This window comes from Oncorhynchus mykiss, chromosome 2 (genome assembly GCF_013265735.2).
Source record: "Oncorhynchus mykiss isolate Arlee chromosome 2, USDA_OmykA_1.1, whole genome shotgun sequence".
In the NCBI taxonomy this organism is placed as follows: domain Eukaryota; kingdom Metazoa; phylum Chordata; class Actinopteri; order Salmoniformes; family Salmonidae; genus Oncorhynchus; species Oncorhynchus mykiss.
Window position 1 is genome coordinate 5349730 of NC_048566.1, and position 19888 is coordinate 5369617.

The 19888-nt window shown below is 42.7% G+C and overlaps 1 protein-coding gene across 1 annotated transcript in view; it reads left to right on the forward strand.

Annotated features, from left to right (window-relative positions):
• The window catches only part of tg (thyroglobulin), a 98949-nt gene that overhangs the window by 1478 nt on the left and 77583 nt on the right, over positions 1–19888 (forward strand). Inside the window, exons 2-19 of the mRNA XM_036961549.1 lie at positions 530–603; positions 1956–2064; positions 2982–3079; positions 3283–3471; positions 3686–3845; positions 5599–5705; positions 6431–6574; positions 6825–7010; positions 7301–7810; positions 7977–8218; positions 14577–14733; positions 15178–15322; positions 15537–15676; positions 15911–16048; positions 17025–17102; positions 17235–17317; positions 18729–18849; positions 19484–19681. Coding sequence (XP_036817444.1) covers positions 530–603; positions 1956–2064; positions 2982–3079; positions 3283–3471; positions 3686–3845; positions 5599–5705; positions 6431–6574; positions 6825–7010; positions 7301–7810; positions 7977–8218; positions 14577–14733; positions 15178–15322; positions 15537–15676; positions 15911–16048; positions 17025–17102; positions 17235–17317; positions 18729–18849; positions 19484–19681 — 2879 coding nt within the window. The remainder of the gene's footprint in view (positions 1–529; positions 604–1955; positions 2065–2981; positions 3080–3282; positions 3472–3685; positions 3846–5598; positions 5706–6430; positions 6575–6824; positions 7011–7300; positions 7811–7976; positions 8219–14576; positions 14734–15177; positions 15323–15536; positions 15677–15910; positions 16049–17024; positions 17103–17234; positions 17318–18728; positions 18850–19483; positions 19682–19888) is intronic.

Genomic DNA, 19888 nt, shown 5'->3' on the forward strand with positions numbered 1-19888 from the left:
AACTGTTACACATTCAAATGTTAATTTGTGTTGTCTGTTGCTGGCCTTGCGTTCCATGTTTTATGTCATTAGACTTCAGAAACCTGTCGTCCGTTGGCTCTTGAAAGAGCGTCATCCCGAAGGTGCAAGTCATGTTCACCTGGGTCGTATTTATTAGTGTAAACCGTAGAAAAATGTTTTACAGCGTTAAACAACAGTTTCTTATTGGACAAATTCAGATAGTCCCACTCGACGTTTCTGTCCGTTTTCTTCCGATTTGGTTTCGAGGTTTCTACTGCATCCCAGGTCAAGTCTTGCATGACCAACTCCTCCCTTCTGATGGCTCTCTGAGTCTCAGGCTTGGCTGCTCCCACTAGAATGTTCCAGAACTACCATTGTTCCAAACACACATGAGTGTTCCATGTTTGGCGAGTGAGGACCACGTGCGGTGACAACCTAGGGGAGGATGACATTGCAGTTAACACTGATGGTATAAATCCAGAGGTTTTAGTCCCAGTCTCCTCACAGTTCAACGGGCAGACTGACTGAGGAAGATGATGAGCCTGGTTCAGATCTCCTCCATACTGCTGTGTTACCTCTGTCTGTCTGAGGGGAAGATTTCAGGTAAAACTTTAGGGCTCTTTATCTTGGGTTTTTGAATATGTCAAAGTTATTTTCAGCTGTAATTTAAATTTATTTCTGATTATGCTTTTTTTATGTTTATCATTATTTCTATTTTGTATATCCACTATATTCCAAACTATGTATACAACCCTTCAAATTAGTGGATTCGGCTATTTCACCCTGTATAAAGTCAAGCACACCGCCATGCAATCTCCATAGACAAACACTGACAGTAGAATGGCCTTACTGATGAGCTCAGTGACTTTCAACGTGGCACCGTCATAGGATGCCACCTTTTCCAACAAGTCAGTTTGTATAATTTCTGCCCTGCTAGAGCTGCCCCGGTCAACTGTAAGTGCTTTTATTGGGAAGTGGAAACGTCTAGGAGCAACAACGGCTCAGACGCAAAGTGGTAGGCCACACAAGCTCACAGAACGGGACCGCCAAGTGCTGAAGGACAAAAAAGTATTGTTTCCTCAGTTGCAACACTCGCTACCAAGTTCCCAAACTGCCTCTGAAAGCAACGTCAGCACAATTACTGTTCGTCGGGAGCTTCGTGAAATGTGTTTTCATGGCCGAGCAGTGATGAATCACGCTTCACACTCTGCCAGTCCAACATACAAATCTGGGTTTGGCACTACCTACCCCAAAGCATAGTGCCAACTGTAAAGTTTGGTGGAAAAGGAATAATGTTCTGGGGCTGTTTTTCATGGTTCAGGCTAGGCCCTTTTAATTTCAGTGAGGGGAAAGCTGAAAGCTACAGAAAACAATGACATTCTACACGATTCTGTGTTTCCAACTTTGTGGCAACAGTTTGGGGAAGGCACTTTCCTGTTTTTCAGCATGACAATGCCATCGGTGCACAAAGCCAGGTCCCTATAGAAATGGTTTGTCGAGTTCAGTGTGGAAGAACTTGACTGGCCTGCACAGGTTCCTGACTTCAACCCCATCAAACACCTTTGGGATGAATTGGAAAGCCGACTGCGAGCCAGGCCAAATCGCCCAACGTCAGTGCCCAACCTCACTAATGCTCTTGAATGGAAGCAAGTCCCCACAGCAATGTTCCAACATCTAGTGGAAATACTTCCCAGAAGAGTGGAGGCTGTTATAGCAGCAAAGTTGGAGACCAACTCCATATTAATGTCCTTGATTTTGGAATGAGGTGTTGGATGTGCAGGTGTCCACACACTTTTGATGATGTAGTGTATTTATTATACTATAATTTAGGCTGTGTTTATGTTTCCTGTGTGTACGAGCCATATGCCTGTAAGCCGAATACAACATCTTTAAATTCCCCACAAAGAAATGGACACAGTTTTGAACAACTAAATTGTATTTGCTGCTGTTTTCAGAATATCAACTGGAGTCTGAGACCCTGAGTCAGTGTGAGTCTCTACGTGGTGGTAGTTCTGCCCGGCAACAAGACCATGTCCCCCAGTGCTCAGAGGACGGGCGATTCAGGTATACCTGACAGTGCTGTATATGACACAAGCTAGCCAGGACGGATAAAGCTAGCCTGGACGGTAAAGCTAGCCAGGACGGTAAAGCTAGCCTAGACGGTAAAAGCTAGCCAGGACGGTAAAAGCTAGCCAGGACGGTAAAAGCTAGCCAGGACGGTAAAAGCTAGCCAGGACGGGTAAAGCTAGCCAGGACGGTAAAAGCTAGCCAGGACGGGTAAAGCTAGCCAGGACGGTAAAAGCTAGCCAGGACGGGTAAAGCTAGCCAGGATGGGTAGAGCTAGCCAGGATGGGTAGAGCTAGCCAGGATGGGTAGAGCTAGCCAGGACGGGTAAAGCTAGCCAGGACGGTAAAAGCTAGCCAGGACGGTAAAAGCTAGCCAGGACGGTAAAAGCTAGCCAGGACGGTAAAAGCTAGCCAGGACGGTAAAAGCTAGCCAGGACGGGTAAAGCTAGCCAGGACGGTAAAAGCTAGCCAGGACGGGTAAAGCTAGCCAGGACGGGTAAAGCTAGCCAGGATGGGTAGAGCTAGCCAGGATGGGTAGAGCTAGCCAGGACGGGTAAAGCTAGCCAGGACGGTAAAAGCTAGCCAGGACGGTAAAAGCTGGCCAGGACGGTAAAAGCTGGCCAGGACGGTAAAAGCTGGCCAGGACGGTAAAAGCTAGCCAGGACGGTAAAAGCTAGCCAGGACGGTAAAGATAGCCTAGACGGTAAAAGCTAGCCAGGACGGTAAAAGCTAGCCAGGACGGTAAAGAAGCAATTTCCCTGAATATGTCCCAAATGGCACCCTATTCCCAATCCCTATGTAGTGCACTACTTGCCTAAGGCTCCTGTCAAACGTAGTGCACTATGCCGGGAATAGGGTGCCATTTGGGAAGCGTGCCGCTGTTCCCTGCTCTCTCCTAACTGTTGTGTGCTCCAGACACGTCCAGTGCAGCCGTGCTGGTGGTGAGTGCTGGTGTGTGAACGCAGAGGGAGCTGAGATCTCTGGATCCAGACAGAACGGATCAGCTGTGTACTGTGAGCAGAACGCCCCTCTTCCTAGAAATATCTGTTTTAACAGTGAAACCACATTGGTGCCTGATGGGATGAATTCCCCCTGGGAACCCGAGCCAGGCTCATGTTGAATACTGGAAGACCTTTTGAGATGCACTATGTAAATGCTGTTTATCATCATTGACCTCTTCCTCCTCCTCCTCCTCTTCCTCCTCCTCCTCCCACAGGTCTGACGTCCTGCCAGCTCCACAGACAGCAGGCCCTGCTGAGTGGCGATGCCCCCCTGGTGCCCCAGTGCCAGGCCTCTGGGGAGTACCAGGCGGTGCAGTGTGACAGCGCCCGGGGACAGTGCTGGTGTGTAGACCTGGAAGGCATGGAGCTCTACGGGACCCGGCAGAACGGAAAGCCCTCTCAGTGTGAGTTAGTTAGGAGCAGGATGACTTGTGTTGTGTGTTGATATGTCATTTACCACCTACAGTATTATGTGCATCCATTTTCTAATGGGTGACCCCCAGCGGGAATCGAACCCACAAATCCTGACGCTGCAAGTGCCATGCTCTACCAACTTAGCCACACAGCACAGTAATATATAAATGACTAGAGCTGATCAGAACAACCTTTGACAACCAGGCCCAGGCAGCTGTGAGGTGAGGTCGAGGCGTCTCCTCCACGGCGTCGGGGAGCGCTCCCCCCCTCAGTGCTCGGCCGACGGCTCCTTCCTGTCCGTGCAGTGCAAGTTTGTCAACACCACTGACAGGATGGTCTTGGACCTGCTGCACACGTTCAACAGGTGAGTGCCTGGAAGGGAAAGATATGCACTCTAAGTTTGCGCCCCAAATGACACCCTATTCCGTATGTGTAGTGCACTACTTTTTACCAGGGTCCATAGGGCTCTTGTCAAAAGTAGTGCACTATATCAGGGGAATAATGTACCGTTTGGGACGCTGACATTCACTGTTAGACCGCTGGAATCTCATCTATCACTCACTCACACAAACACACTGCTGGGGGTTTGCTTTGACCTGGCTGTGCATTGGGATCCTGTGTGTGAGTGAGACAGGTTTTGTACAAAGCTTTTTATCGTTTCTGCCTCTAGATGGCAGCGTAATGCTTAGACCCGTGGACACTGATGCTCTGACACGAGAACTGGGAGTCCAAATTCACTTTATCTTTCCCTCCTTGCTCTACATTTCTGACCTGATAGGATCCTATTCTTGTGTATGGTGACTGGAACATGTTTTGAGGAATGGAGACACTTGGTCTCCTGGGAACTTATTGCAATTTTCAGAATTCACAAATTGTTTATTTTATTTTACCTTTATTTCACTAGGCAAGTCAGTTATGAACAAATTCTTATTTTCAATGGGGCAGAACAACAGATTTTCACCTTGTCAGCTCGGGGATTCGATTTTTCAACCTTTCGGTTACTAGTCCAACGCTCTAACCACTAGGCTACCTGCCTCTCCTACCACTAGGCTACCTGCCTCTCCTACCACTAGGCTACCTGCCTCATCTAACCACTAGGCTACCTGCCTCCTCTAACCACTAGGCTACCTGCCACTCTAACCACCAGGCTACCTGCCTCTCTAACCACTAGGCTACCTGCCTCTCTAACCACTAGGCTACCTGCCTCTCTAACCACTAGGCTACCTGCCTCTCTAACCACTAGGCTACCTGCCTCTCTAACCACTAGGCTACCTGCCTCTCTAACCACTAGGCTACCTGCCTCTCTAACCACTAGGCTACGTTCCTCTCCTTCATGTGGAGGGTTTTCAGTCCTTAGTTAGCGCAGCTGCAAAAATTCCAACCCAAACCACTGAGGCCTACACAAAAATGTCTACTTTCAGACCTTGAATTATAATTTTAGAATGATAATCTTTATCTTGTCTATTTTTGGCTAGCGGATGTTTTGACATCCGTCTCTTGGCAACAAATGGCATTATATTCCCTACTTAGTGTGTGTACCCGGGCTTGTGCAGTGAACTCTTTGCATGATTGGCCCCCAGCCTGGCCAAGACTGTCTCTGTTATCACTCCAGGCTCCAGCCAAGTACAGCCAAGGGGTCAAGAGTCAAGTTGTTCCTGGTCCTCTAAAACCACTCAGGAACTGGTCTTAACTGCCAACCAGCCAGCAGACATTTCTCAAATGACTCCCAAGATCAAAAACGTAAAGGAAGAGATTCCTTTTTATATTGGCAACACAAATTAAAGGAGGATGGCGTCGGCTTAGTACATGAAATGTTTATTTTGGGGCCTTTAACCATCAAGGCAGGCGCTCTTGAAGAGAGTTATTGTATGTGGATCAATGTTGTAAGTTAATGAAATACTGTCCATCTTTGTAGAAGAGCTAACTCTTTACAACTTTAATGAGTTCCTCCCAGACATCTACAGACATCTACATGTACTCTATATTATAGTATTATAGTATTATAATTAGTATTGTAGTATTATAATTAGTATTATAGAGTACTGTCATGTATTTTACTCTTCTCTTAGCCTATGTTAGACAGAGTGAAGTGAGAAGAGGTGTGATATCTTCCACAGGTTCCCTAAAGTATTCCAGACGTTCAGCAGCTTCAGACAGATGTTCCCAGAGGTGTCCAGTTACTGTTTCTGTGCTGACAGCAGAGGCAGGGAGCTCCCCAGCACAGGTGAGATAGATGCTACATCAACAGGTGACACACACACACACACACACACACAGGAACCATGATTTACAATAACTCTTAACTGGATTTTCATCGAGAATCAGAAATAGATCTTTTTAAATAACGGTAACATTTTGGTATATTATTTCATTAGGATCCCCATTAGCTGTTGAGAAAGCAGCAGCTACTCTTCCTGGGGTCCAACACAGAACATGAAACATGACATAATACAGAACATTAATAGACAAGGACAGAACTACATACATTTATGTCACACATAGCCTACGTATCAGTAGATACACACAGAATATCTATGTCTAATAGAGGAGAGGTGTTTTTTAAAGCAGGTTTGCTGTTTATTTGAGCAACATGAGATGGAAGGAAGTTCCATGCAATAATGGCTCAAAATAATACTGTTCGCTTTCTTGATTTTGTTCTGGATTTGGGGACTTTGAATAGACCCCTGGTGGCATGTCTGGTGGGGTAAGTGTGTGTGTGTCAGAGCTGTGTCTAAGTTGACTATGCAAACAATTAGGGATTTTCAACACATTGTTTCTTAAAAAAACGTTATTTTTTTTTAAAGTGATGCAGTCAGTCTCTCCTCAACTCTTAACCAAGAGAGACTGGCATGCATAGTATTTATATCAGCCCTCTGATTACAATGAAGAGCAAGACGTGTCGCTATTAAACAGTGTGTGTTAGTAAAATCCTTGTTTCCCTGTGTTCAGGTGTGGAGCTGCTGCTAGATGAGGTGTACGACACAGCCTTCTCAGGTCTGGAACCAGGCCGCTCCTTCTCCCAGACCAACATGTACCGTATCCTACAGAGGAGGTTCCTGGCCGTCCAGCTGGCGATGAGTGGCAGGTTCAGATGTACGTTAGTTTCATCAATCTGGCCTCGTTTCTATCAGTGGTGGCTGGTGACACTTTTATTTGTAGGACGGGTTCATAGCGAATAACTAGACTGGAATCAAACACATTAAACACGCGCTTTCCATGTGTTTGATACCGTTCCCTTTATTCCTGCTATCATTAGAAGCTGTCCTCCCGTAACCAGCCTCCTCTGGTTTCCATGATATTTCCGGTATTTAATTTTCCCTCTCTCCCTCTATCTGTCCTGTAGGCCCCAGCCCTTGTGAGAGCGAGCGATCCGCTGGTGCCCAAGCTGGCAATGTGTTTGTGGCGTCCTGTGCTTCCGACGGGGGTTACGTGCCAACCCAGTGCCAGGCGGGTGGACAGTGCTGGTGTGTCGACCCCACAGGGAAGGAGATCTTTGGGACACGACAACATGGAGGACACCCTGACTGTGGTAACTAAGTAACAGTGTTGTTGGTTTCAAATAATGCTTTGACCATTTAGGTGTTCCAAACCAACAGTACAATACCATTGACTGTGCAGACAGAGAGCACACCTCAATAATCGCTTACTGAATAAAAGCTTATCTGCGTTTTATATTTTCATTTCAGTTAACTTTATTATCCCACAGGGGGAAATTCGTTTATCATGCTGTACATAGAAGCCATTAAAAAAACAACAGTCAATATTTTAGGCCTACAGAAAATTAATAGAAACATGCCATTTTCCCTCTACTGAACCCAGGTGCTGGAGTGAAGGACTGCACCTCTGAGCGTCGCCAGGCCCTCTCCAGGCTCTTCTCCAGCCCCTCAGATCAGGTGCCATCAGCCAAGGACTCACAGACACACCCAGTCCCAAGCCCCCTGTCTCCATGCAGCCCCCAACTCCAACAGCTCCTGTTGGGGACTCTTGGAGAGTCTCTTTCCGAGCGATCCGATTTAGGAGACATCCTGGCTGAGACGATCCAGGGGATGTTCCCTAGCGGGGCCATGGCCCTCAAGGCCCTATCTCTAGCCTCCAACCCCAAGAGACTCCAGGAGAACCTGTTCGGAGGAAAGTTCTTAGGAAACGCTGGGATGTTTAACTTCACTGGGGCCGTCGGTGTCAGCGGCACGTTGAGTTTCAGTCAAGCCAGTCTGGCAAACAACCAAGATCTGGTTCAACTCATCAGCGCCACCCTGGAAAACGGAGACTTCCTCTCCACCCTACGCCAAACCATCCTCTTATCCAAAGCCGAGGACAGCACCCAGCTAGGTTTGTTTAGTAACTTCGTCATTACAAGCTATTTGTTTCTACCATCGAGGAGCTCTTTGGAAACAAGTGTTTAGATAAATGTGTTGTCCACTGGGGATCCAATGTACATCTTACTGTATTAGTTGTTTTTTTACTCAAATCAATTAAAATCATTTTAATTGAAAAGGTGAGCTGTTCAGGGTCCTGTTTGAGAGCGCCCAGTCCGGTGGTGCTGGATGTGAGAGGGAGCCTTCTGCCCTGTACGTGCCCAGCTGTGATGACAGCGGCCAGTATCAGGAGATCCAGTGCCAAGGCTCGGAGTGTTGGTGTGCTGACCCCCAGGGTCAGGAGGTCACGGGGTCACGTTTCAATGGTCAAAGGCCAAGGTGTCCGTCACGATGCGAGAGGGAGCGAGCGGCTGCTCAGAAGGTAATTACTTTATGACACTCCCCCAGCACAACTGTAAATAACTACCGTACTGACTCTTCTCTACTTGCATCCTGTCTGTAAATAACTACCGAACTGACTCTTCTTCTCTACCTGCATCCTGTCTGTAAATAGCTACCGTACTGACTCCTCTCTACCTGCATCCTGTCTGTAAATAACTACAGTACTGACTCTTCTCTACCTGCATCCTGTCTGTAAATAACTACCGTACTGACTCCTCTCTACCTGCATCCTGTCTGTAAATAACTACAGTACTGACTCCTCTCTACCTGCATCCTGTCTGTAAATAACTACCCTACTGACTCTTCTTCTCTACCTGCATCCTGTCTGTAAATAACTACCGTACTGACTCTTCCCTACCTGCATCCTGTCTGTAAATAACTACCGTACTGACTCTTCTTCTCTACCTGCATCCTGTCTGTAAATAACTACCGTACTGACTCTTCTTCTCTACCTGCATCCTGTCTGTAAATAACTACAGTACTGACTCTTCTCTACCTGCATCCTGTCTGTATATAACTACCGTACTGACTCTTCTTCTCTACCTGCATCCTGTCTATAAATAACTACCGTACTGACACTTCTCTACCTGCATCCTGTCTGTAAATAACTACCGTCCTGACTCTTCTCTACCTGCATCCTGTCTGTAAATAAATAATGAACTGACTCTTCTCTACCTGCATCCTGTCTGTAAATAACTACCGTACTGATTCTTCTCTACCTGCATCCTGTCTGTAAATAACTACCGTCCTGACTCTTCTCTACCTGCATCCTGTCTATAAATAACTACCGTACTGATTCTTCTTCCCTACCTGCATCCTGTCTGTAAATAAATAATGAACTGACTCTTCTCTACCTGCATCCTGTCTATAAATAACTACCGTACTGATTCTTCTCTACCTGCATCCTGTCTGTAAATAAATAATGAACTGACTCTTCTCTACCTGCATCCTGTCTGTAAATAACTAATGAACTGACTCTTCTCTACCTGCATCCTGTCTGTAAATAACTAATGAACTGACTCTTCTCTACCTGCATCCTGTCTGTAAATAACTACAGTACTGACTCTTCTTTCTGTACTGTATTGTAAATAACTACAGTACTGGCTCTTCTTTCTGTACTGTATTGTAAATAACTACAGTACTGACTCTTCTCTACCTGCATCCTGTCTATAAATAACTACCGTACTGACTCTTCTCTACCTGCATCCTGTCTGTAAATAACTAATGAACTGACTCTTCTCTACCTGCATCCTGTCTGTAAATAACTACAGTATTGACTCTTCTTTCTGTACTGTATTGTAAATAACTACAGTACTGACTCTTCTCTACCTGCATCCTGTCTGTAAATAACTACAGTATTGACTATTCTTCTCTACCTGCATCCTGTCTGTAAATAACTACCGTACTGACTCTTCTCTACCTGCATCCTGTCTGTAAATAACTAATGAACTGACTCTTCTCTACCTGCATCCTGTCTGTAAATAACTACAGTACTGACTCTTCTCTACCTGCATCCTGTCTGTAAATAACTACAGTACTGACTCTTCTTTCTGTACTGTATTGTAAATAACTACAGTACTGACTCTTCTTTCTGTACTGTATTGTAAATAACTACAGTACTGACTCTTCTCTACCTGCATCCTGTCTGTAAATAACTACAGTACTGACTCTTCTTTCTGTGCTGTATTGTAAATAACTACAGTACTGACTCTTCTTTCTGTGCTGTATTGTAAATAACTACAGTACTGACTCTTCTTTCTGTACTGTATTCTAAATAACTACAGTACTGACTCTTCTTTCTGTGCTGTATTGTAAATAACTACAGTACTGACTCTTCTTTCTGTGCTGTATTGTAAATAACTACAGTACTGACTCTTCTTTCTGTACTGTATTGTAAATAACTACAGTACTGACCCTTCTTTCTGTGCTGTATTGTAAATAACTACAGTACTGACCCTTCTTTCTGTGCTGTATTGTAAATAACTACAGTACTGACTCTTCTTTCTGTGCTGTATTGTAAATAACTACAGTACTGACTCTTCTTTCTGTGCTGTATTGTAAATAACTACAGTACTGACTCTTCTTTCTGTGCTGTATTGTAAATAACTACAGTACTGACTCTTCTTTCTGTGCTGTATTGTAAATAACTACAGTACTGACCCTTCTTTCTGTACTGTATTGTAAATAACTACAGTACTGACTCTTCTTTCTGTACTGTATTGTAAATAACTACAGTACTGACTCTTCTTTCTGTGCTGTATTGTAAATAACTACAGTACTGACTCTTATTTCTGTGCTGTATTGTAAATAACTACAGTACTGACTCTTCTTTCTGTGCTGTATTGTAAATAACTACAGTACTGACTCTTCTTTCTGTACTGTATTGTAAATAACTACAGTACTGACTCTTCTTTCTGTGCTGTATTGTAAATAACTACAGTACTGACTCTTCTTTCTGTACTGTATTGTAAATAACTACAGTACTGACTCTTCTTTCTGTGCTGTATTGTAAATAACTACAGTACTGACTCTTCTTTCTGTGCTGTATTGTAAATAACTACAGTACTGACTTCTTTCTGTACTGTATTGTAAATAACTACAGTACTGACCCTTCTTTCTGTGATGTATTGTAAATAACTACAGTACTGACTCTTCTTTCTGTGCTGTATTGTAAATAACTACAGTACTGACTCTTCTTTCTGTACTGTATTGTAAATAACTACAGTACTGACCCTTCGTTCTGTACTGTATTGTAAATAACTACAGTACTGACTCTTCTTTCTGTGCTGTATTGTAAATAACTACAGTACTGACTCTTCTTTCTGTGCTGTATTGTAAATAACTACAGTACTGACTCTTCTTTCTGTGCTGTATTGTAAATAACTACAGTACTGACTCTTCTTTCTGTGCTGTATTGTAAATAACTACAGTACTGACCCTTCTTTCTGTGCTGTATTGTAAATAACTACAGTACTGACCCTTCTTTCTGTGCTGTATTGTAAATAACTACAGTACTGACTCTTCTTTCTGTACTGTATTGTAAATAACTACAGTACTGACCCTTCTTTCTGTACTGTATTGTAAATAACTACAGTACTGACCCTTCTTTCTGTGCTGTATTGTAAATAACTACAGTACTGACTCTTCTTTCTGTGCTGTATTGTAAACAACTACAGTACTGACTCTTCTTTCTGTACTGTATTGTAAATAACTACAGTACTGACTCTTCTTTCTGTGCTGTATTGTAAACAACTACAGTACTGACTCTTCTTTCTGTGCTGTATTGTAAATAACTACAGTACTGACTCTTCTTTCTGTGCTGTATTGTAAACAACTACAGTACTGACCCTTCTTTCTGTGCTGTATTGTAAATAACTACAGTACTGACTCTTCTTTCTGTACTGTATTGTAAATAACTACAGTACTGACCCTTCTTTCTGTACTGTATTGTAAATAACTACAGTACTGACCCTTCTTTCTGTGCTGTATTGTAAATAACTACAGTACTGATTCTTCTTTCTGTGCTGTATTGTAAACAACTACAGTACTGACTCTTCTTTCTGTACTGTATTGTAAATAACTACAGTACTGACTCTTCTTTCTGTGCTGTATTGTAAACAACTACAGTACTGACTCTTCTTTCTGTGCTGTATTGTAAACAACTACAGTACTGACTCTTCTTTCTGTGCTGTATTGTAAATAACTACAGTACTGACCCTTCTTTCTGTGCTGTATTGTAAATAACTACAGTACTGACTCTTCTTTCTGTGCTGTATTGTAAATAAATACAGTACTGACTCTTCTTTCTGTGCTGTATTGTAAATAACTACAGTACTGACCCTTCTTTCTGTGCTGTATTGTAAATAACTACAGTACTGACTCTTCTTTCTGTGCTGTATTGTAAATAACTACAGTACTGACCCTTCTTTCTGTGCTGTATTGTAAATAACTACAGTACTGACCCTTCTTTCTGTACTGTATTGTAAATAACTACAGTACTGACTCTTCTTTCTGTGCTGTATTGTAAATAACTACAGTACTGACCCTTCTTTCTGTGCTGTATTGTAAATAACTACAGTACTGACCCTTCTTTCTGTACTGTATTGTAAATAACTACAGTACTGATTCTTCTTTCTGTGCTGTATTGTAAATAACTACAGTACTGACTCTTATTTCTGTGCTGTATTGTAAATAACTACAGTACTGACTCTTCTTTCTGTGCTGTATTGTAAACAACTACAGTACTGACTCTTCTTTCTGTACTGTATTGTAAATAACTACAGTACTGACTCTTCTTTCTGTACTGTATTGTAAATAACTACAGTACTGACTCTTCTTTCTGTGCTGTATTGTAAACAACTACAGTACTGACTCTTCTTTCTGTACTGTATTGTAAATAACTACAGTACTGACTCTTCTTTCTGTACTGTATTGTAAATAACTACAGTACTGACTCTTCTTTCTGTACTGTATTGTAAATAACTACAGTACTGACTCTTCTTTCTGTACTGTATTGTAAATAACTACAGTACTGACTCTTCTTTCTGTGCTGTATTGTAAATAACTACAGTACTGACTCTTCTTTCTGTGCTGTATTGTAAATAACTACAGTACTGACTCTTCTTTCTGTGCTGTATTGTAAATAACTACAGTACTGACCCTTCTTTCTGTACTGTATTGTAAACAACTACAGTACTGACTCTTCTTTCTGTATTGTAAATAACTACAGTACTGACTCTTCTTTCTGTGCTGTATTGTAAATAACTACAGTACTGACTCTTCTTTCTGTACTGTATTGTAAACAACTACAGTACTGACTCTTCTTTCTGTATTGTAAATAACTACAGTACTGACTCTTCTTTCTGTGCTGTATTGTAAATAACTACAGTACTGACCCTTCTTTCTGTACTGTATTGTAAACAACTACAGTACTGACTCTTCTTTCTGTATTGTAAATAACTACAGTACTGACTCTTCTTTCTGTGCTGTATTGTAAATAACTACAGTACTGACCCTTCTTTCTGTGCTGTATTGTAAATAACTACAGTACTGACTCTTCTTTCTGTGCTGTATTGCAAATAACTACAGTACTGACTCTTCTTTCTGTGCTGTATTGTAAATAACTACAGTACTGACTCTTCTTTCTGTGCTGTATTGTAAATAACTACAGTACTGACTCTTCTTTCTGTGCTGTATTGTAAATAACTACAGTACTGACTCTTCTTTCTGTGCTGTATTGTAAATAACTACAGTACTGACTCTTCTTTCTGTGCTGTATTGTAAATAACTACAGTACTGACTCTTCTTTCTGTGCTGTATTGTAAATAACTACAGTACTGACTCTTCTTTCTGTGCTGTATTGTAAATAACTACCGTACTGACTCTTCTTTCTGTACTGTATTGTAAATAACTACAGTACTGACTCTTCTTTCTGTGCTGTATTGTAAATAACTACAGTACTGACTCTTCTTTCTGTGCTGTATTGTAAATAACTACAGTACTGACTCTTCTTTCTGTGCTGTATTGTAAATAACTACAGTACTGACTCTTCTTTCTGTGCTGTATTGTAAATAACTACAGTACTGACTCTTCTTTCTGTGCTGTATTGTAAATAACTACAGTACTGACTCTTCTTTCTGTGCTGTATTGTAAATAACTACAGTACTGACTCTTCTTTCTGTGCTGTATTGTAAATAACTACAGTACTGACTCTTCTTTCTGTGCTGTATTGTAAATAACTACAGTACTGACTCTTCTTTCTGTGCTGTATTGTAAATAACTACAGTACTGACTCTTCTTTCTGTGCTGTATTGTAAATAACTACAGTACTGACTCTTCTTTCTGTGCTGTATTGTAAATAACTACCGTACTGACTCTTCTTTCTGTACTGTATTGTAAATAACTACAGTACTGACTCTTCTTTCTGTGCTGTATTGTAAATAACTACAGTACTGACTCTTCTTTCTGTGCTGTATTGTAAATAACTACAGTACTGACTCTTCTTTCTGTGCTGTATTGTAAATAACTACAGTACTGACTCTTCTTTCTGTGCTGTATTGTAAATAACTACAGTACTGACTCTTCTTTCTGTGCTGTATTGTAAATAACTACAGTACTGACTCTTCTTTCTGTGCTGTATTGTAAATAACTACAGTACTGACTCTTCTTTCTGTGCTGTATTTGAACTCACTTTGTATTGTTTTTATTGTATCTCTGTTGAATACTTTACATATTGGTTACGCTGTTTGTGCAGAGAGCTTGAGAGTAAGCGTTTCATTGTAGTGTACTGTGTAAACCTACGATGTGCATATGCAAATAAAGTTTGCTACAATTTGAAGGTGAAGTCAGGCCAGGCTGCTGGGGTAGAGGTGTTCATGCCGAAGTGTGCGGAGGACGGGAGCTACGTGGCGTTGCAGTGTCTGGGAAAGAGTTGCTTCTGTCTGGACCTCCTGGGAGAGAGACACGCCACTGTCCCCGTAGGACAGACTGTTCAGTGTGAGTAGGCAGATCCACCACCCGTCAGACACAGATTAAGCCTAGGCCTGGACTGAAAAGCATGTTCCATGGAGATTTTAAATTCTTCTTAGTCCAAGACCAGGTTTAATCTGTGTCCGGTAAACTGGCCCATAGTGTGCAGTTCATCTAGCTGTATTACCTTGCCCTGGTCCAAACTACTACATTATTAAGGGGTAGGGTGCCCTGGTCCAAACCACTACATTATTAATGGGGAGGGTGCCCTGGTCCAAACTACTACATTATTAAGGGGTAGGGTGCCCTGGTCCAAACTATTACATTATTAAGGGGGTAGGTTGCCTTGGTCCAAACCACTACATTATTAGTGGAGTAGGGTGCCCTGGTCCAAACCACTACATTATTAATTAATGGGGTAGGGTGTCATTTTGGACATAACAATTGTTTGAGCTATTCCTCTGTCTCCAGGTCCTCCCCCTCCCTCTCCCCTTCCCTCCCCAGGGTCAGCTCCAGGCTCCTGTTCCCTGGCGGTGGCTGAGGTGGACCAATTCCAGGAGGAGGCTGAGCGTCTGGTCCTCCTCTCCAACAGCTCCCACATCCCTCTGGGCTACAGGTAACCCTGAAGAAGAGACAGTGTGCCGACACCTGGGTGTTTACCCAGCACATTATTGGACCATGTACAGAGTGTGACTATATTTATTTATAATATTGATAATACGTTGTTTTTTAAATAAAGACACTGTGCTGTTCCGTTAGTCAGAACCTCTCCAACATGTTTGTGTGTCAACTCATGCTCTTCTGCTGGATGTTCTCCTCTGGGGTACCAGCTACCTGCTGGCTGAAGGTCTCCGTCTGACCTCTGACGAGCTACTCCACGCCCTCTCCTCCTCCTCCGACCAGACCACGCTGCTCTCTGATAGGCTGCTGAGCCACTCACACTCTACTCTACGACTTGCTGCCCACTCCAGTATGTGTCTGGTGTGATGTCATATCCTTCTCTGCGTGACGTGCTCCACTGCTTGTTTCTTTCATTGCCAGGAGTTAACTACTAAAGAGTGTTAGGTGGCTACTGTTGTAATATTTAGTGTCATCTCAACGTCATTGTTTCTCTCTCATAGTGTTTTTGTTGTTGTTATTAACTGAAACATGTCGTTAATATTGCAGTCAAACACGCTGTGTTTGTTGAATTTTCTCTCCCCAGCTCTGCGGTTCTATTGGCAGAGCCAGCAGGCAGCATCTGTGGAGGAGAGACAGTCTCTACTGCTGGGCTACCAGCCCTACAGGCCCCAGTGTGATGCCCACAGACAGTGGCTGCCCACCCAGTGCCACCCCAGCACAGGTCAGAGTCACACCTCCGACCTCTGACCTCCAACCCAACTCTACATTGTAACTGTAGTAGTGTAATACAAGCCACAGTGTACCGGTCATTGTACCTTCTCTAGACCCTTCTAGAAGGACACCTCTCGTAATGAGCAACGTCTCATTGTTTCATTCATAATATGCTGATTGGAAACAGATGAGACTAATGAAGTAGCTACAGTGGTGTTATATTGACTGAGTTGTAACTGTCTCCAGGTCAGTGTTATATTGACTGAGTTGTAACTGTCTCCAGGTCAGTGTTATATTGACTGAGTTGTAACTGTCTCCAGGTCAGTGTTATATTGACTGAGTTGTAACTGTCTCCAGGTCAGTGTTATATTGACTGAGTTGTAACTGTCTCCAGGTCAGTTTTATATTGACTGAGATGTAACTGTGTCCAGGTCAGTGTTATATTGACTGAGTTGTAACTGTCTCCAGGTCAGTGTTATATTGACTGAGTTGTAACTGTCTCCAGGTCAGTGTTATATTGACTGAGATGTAACTGTCTCCAGGTCGGTGTTATATTGACTGAGATGTAACTGTCTCCAAGTCAGTTTTATATTGACTGAGTTGTAACTGTCTCCAGGTCAGTGTTATATTGACTGAGTTGTAACTGTCTCCAGGTCAGTGTTATATTGACTGAGGTGTAACTGTCTCCAGGTCAGTTTTATATTGACTGAGTTGTAACTGTCTCCAGGTCAGTGTTATATTGACTGAGGTGTAACTGTCTCCAGGTCAGTTTTATATTGACTGAGTTGTAACTGTCTTCAGGTCAGTGTTATATTGACTGAGTTGTAACTGTCTCCAGATCAGTGTTATATTGACTGAGATGTAACTGTCTCCAGGTCAGTGTTATATTGACTGAGTTGTAACTGTCTCCAGGTCAGTGTTATATTGACCGAGTTGTAACTGTCTCCAGGTCAGTGTTATATTGACTGAGTTGTAACTGTCTCCAGGTCAGTGTTGGTGTGTGGATGAGGAAGGAGGATACATCCCAGCTTCCCTGACCAGTCGCTCCCTCCAGAGACCACAGTGTAAGACAGGACATTCTATATTTTCTCACTGACTTCCATTGTTCTGTATGTAAGGATAGCACTCCTCCGATCTGCTTTTGTCGGTGTTGAATGATTTGAGTTGTTTTCTGGAGATCTCCTCTCGTCTTCCAGGCCAGACCCGGTGTCAGAGAGGTTATGCTCAGGCTCTGCTCTCTGATTGGACACAGTCCTCCTACGACCCAACTTGTGAAGTGGTGAATATCCTCGTCAGAATGTTGAGCATAAATATCAGGAAATTGATTCGTTTTGTTTTATTCTGCCTTAATTCTGCTCTGTCTCCTTGTTGTAACGCCTGTATTTCTCCTTGTTGTAACATCTGTCTGACTCCTTGTTGTAACTTCTGCCTCCTTGTTGTAACTTCTGTCTGTCTGACTCCTTGTTGTAACTTCTGTCTGTCTGACTCCTTGTTGTAACTTCTGTCTGTCTCCTTGTTGTAACTTCTGTCTGTCTCCTCCTTGTTGTAACTTCTGTCTGTCTCCTCCTTGGTGTAACTTCTGTCTGTCTCCTCCTTGTTGTAACTTCTGTCGGCCTCCTTCTTGCTGTAACTTCTGTCTGCCTCCTTGTTGTAACGTCTGTCTCCTTGCTGTTATTACTGTCAGTCTCCTTCTTGGTGTTACTTCTGTCTCCTCCTTGGTGTAACTTCTGTCTGTCTCCTTGTTGTAATGTCTGTCTGTCTCCTTGTTGTAACGTCTGTCGGTCTCCTTGTTGTAACTTCTGTCGGTCTCCTCCTTGTTGTAATGTCTGTCTGTCTCCTTGTTGTAACGTCTGTCGGTCTCCTTGTTGTAACTTCTGTCTGTCTCCTCCTTGTTGTAACTTCTGTCTGTCTCCTCCTTGTTGTAACTTCTGTCTGTTTCCTTGTTGTAACATCTGTCTGTCTCCTTGTTGTAACGTCTGTCGGTCTCCTTGTTGTAACTTCTGTCTGTCTCCTTGTTGTAACTTCTGTCTGTCTCCTTGTTGTAACTTCTGTCTGTCTCCTCCTTGGTGTAACTTCTGTCGGCCTCCTTCTTGCTGTAACTTCTGTCTGCCTCCTCCTTGTTGTAACGTCTGTCGGTCTCCTTGTTGTAACTACTGTCTGTCTGTCTCCTTGCTGTAACTTCTGTCTGTCTCCTTGCTGTAACTTCTGTCTGTCTCCTTGCTGTTACTACTGTCAGTCTCCTTCTTGGTGTTACTTCTGTCTCCTCCTTGGTGTAACTTCTGTCTGTCTCCTTGGTGTAACTTCTGTCTGTCTCCTTGTTGTAACGTCTGTCTGTCTCCTTGTTGTAACTTCTGTCGATCTCCTCCTTGTTGTAACTTCTGTCTGTCTCCTCCTTGTTGTAGTGTCTGTCTGTCTCCTTGTTGTAACGTCTGTCTGTCTCCTTGTTGTAACTTCTGTCTGTCTCCTTGTTGTAACTTCTGTCTGTCTCCTTGTTGTAACTTCTGTCTGTCTCCTTGTTGTAACTTCTGTCTGTCTCCTCCTTGTTGTAACTTCTGTCTGTGTCTCTCAGAGGGGTTGGTATAAAGCACGACACTAGTTTCTATTGGACAATAAAGTCTTCTTCTATTGTCCTGTATGTACAGTATGTGTCCTTGATAACAGTGGTTGTGGTGCTGTCTGTGTGTTTCCAGAGTGGCCAGTTCTCTGTGCTCCAGAAGGGGTCTTCAGGTGGAGGTGTAGCCTGGTGTGTCAGTCCTGTTTCTGGGGAAACCATCCAGCCTGCTACCCTGAGTCCCAGTGGAGACCTCACATGTACTGACATGTTTAACACACTGCACATATAACATTCAATCACTTATTACAATCAATCACTTTTAACAATCAATCACATTTAACAATCAATCACTTATTACAATCAATCACTTTTAATAATCAATCACTTTTAATAACAATCAATCACTTATTACAATCAATCACTTTTAACAATCAATCACATTTAACAATCAATCACTTATTACAATCAATCACTTTTAATAACAATCAATCACTTTTAATAATAATCAATCACATATAACAATCAATCACTTTTAACAATCAATCACATTTTCAATCAATCACATTTAACAATCAATCACAAATAACAATCAATCACTTTTAACAATCAATCACATTTTACAATCAATCACATTTAACAATCAATCACAAATAACAATCCATCACTTATAACAATCAATCACTTAGTGGTCCAACCATTTTGGGACAGACATGTTCATATACTTCCCTTTTCAAGAAATATCATTTCATTTTATATCAAGTCCATCTGAAGAACTCCACTACTTCACATCTTGTTTTCCGTTTGCAGTTTGCTAAATCAAAAGGTTGAACATGTATAACAGGATGAAATCTTTAAACCATCTCCTCCTCTGTCCTCCACGTGTCTCTCTAGGTCCTAGCTGGTGTCAGTTGTTGACAGACAGAGGTCAGTCTGTGGTGGGTTATGAGCCGGAGTGTCAGGTGGATGGAAGGCTGTTCTCCCCGCTGCAGTGTGACCAGACAGACTGCTGGTGTGTGTCTCAGACAGATGGACAGGAGCTGCCTGGAACCAGGACGCCACGCGCCACCGGGAAGACCCCAGCCTGTGACAGTAAGTCTGGTATATATGTCCTGGATGTTTAAAGATGGCCACAGGTGTTTATGTAAGCACACGCACGTGAAAGCGTTTAGTTGGCCAATAACAATATTCCATCTGTTACCAAAAGTTTATTCTAGCTGTACAAACACATCATATTAAAATTCACTATTTATTTACGCATCTCAGTAAAACCTTGTCTTCCATCTATTTACCTGTATT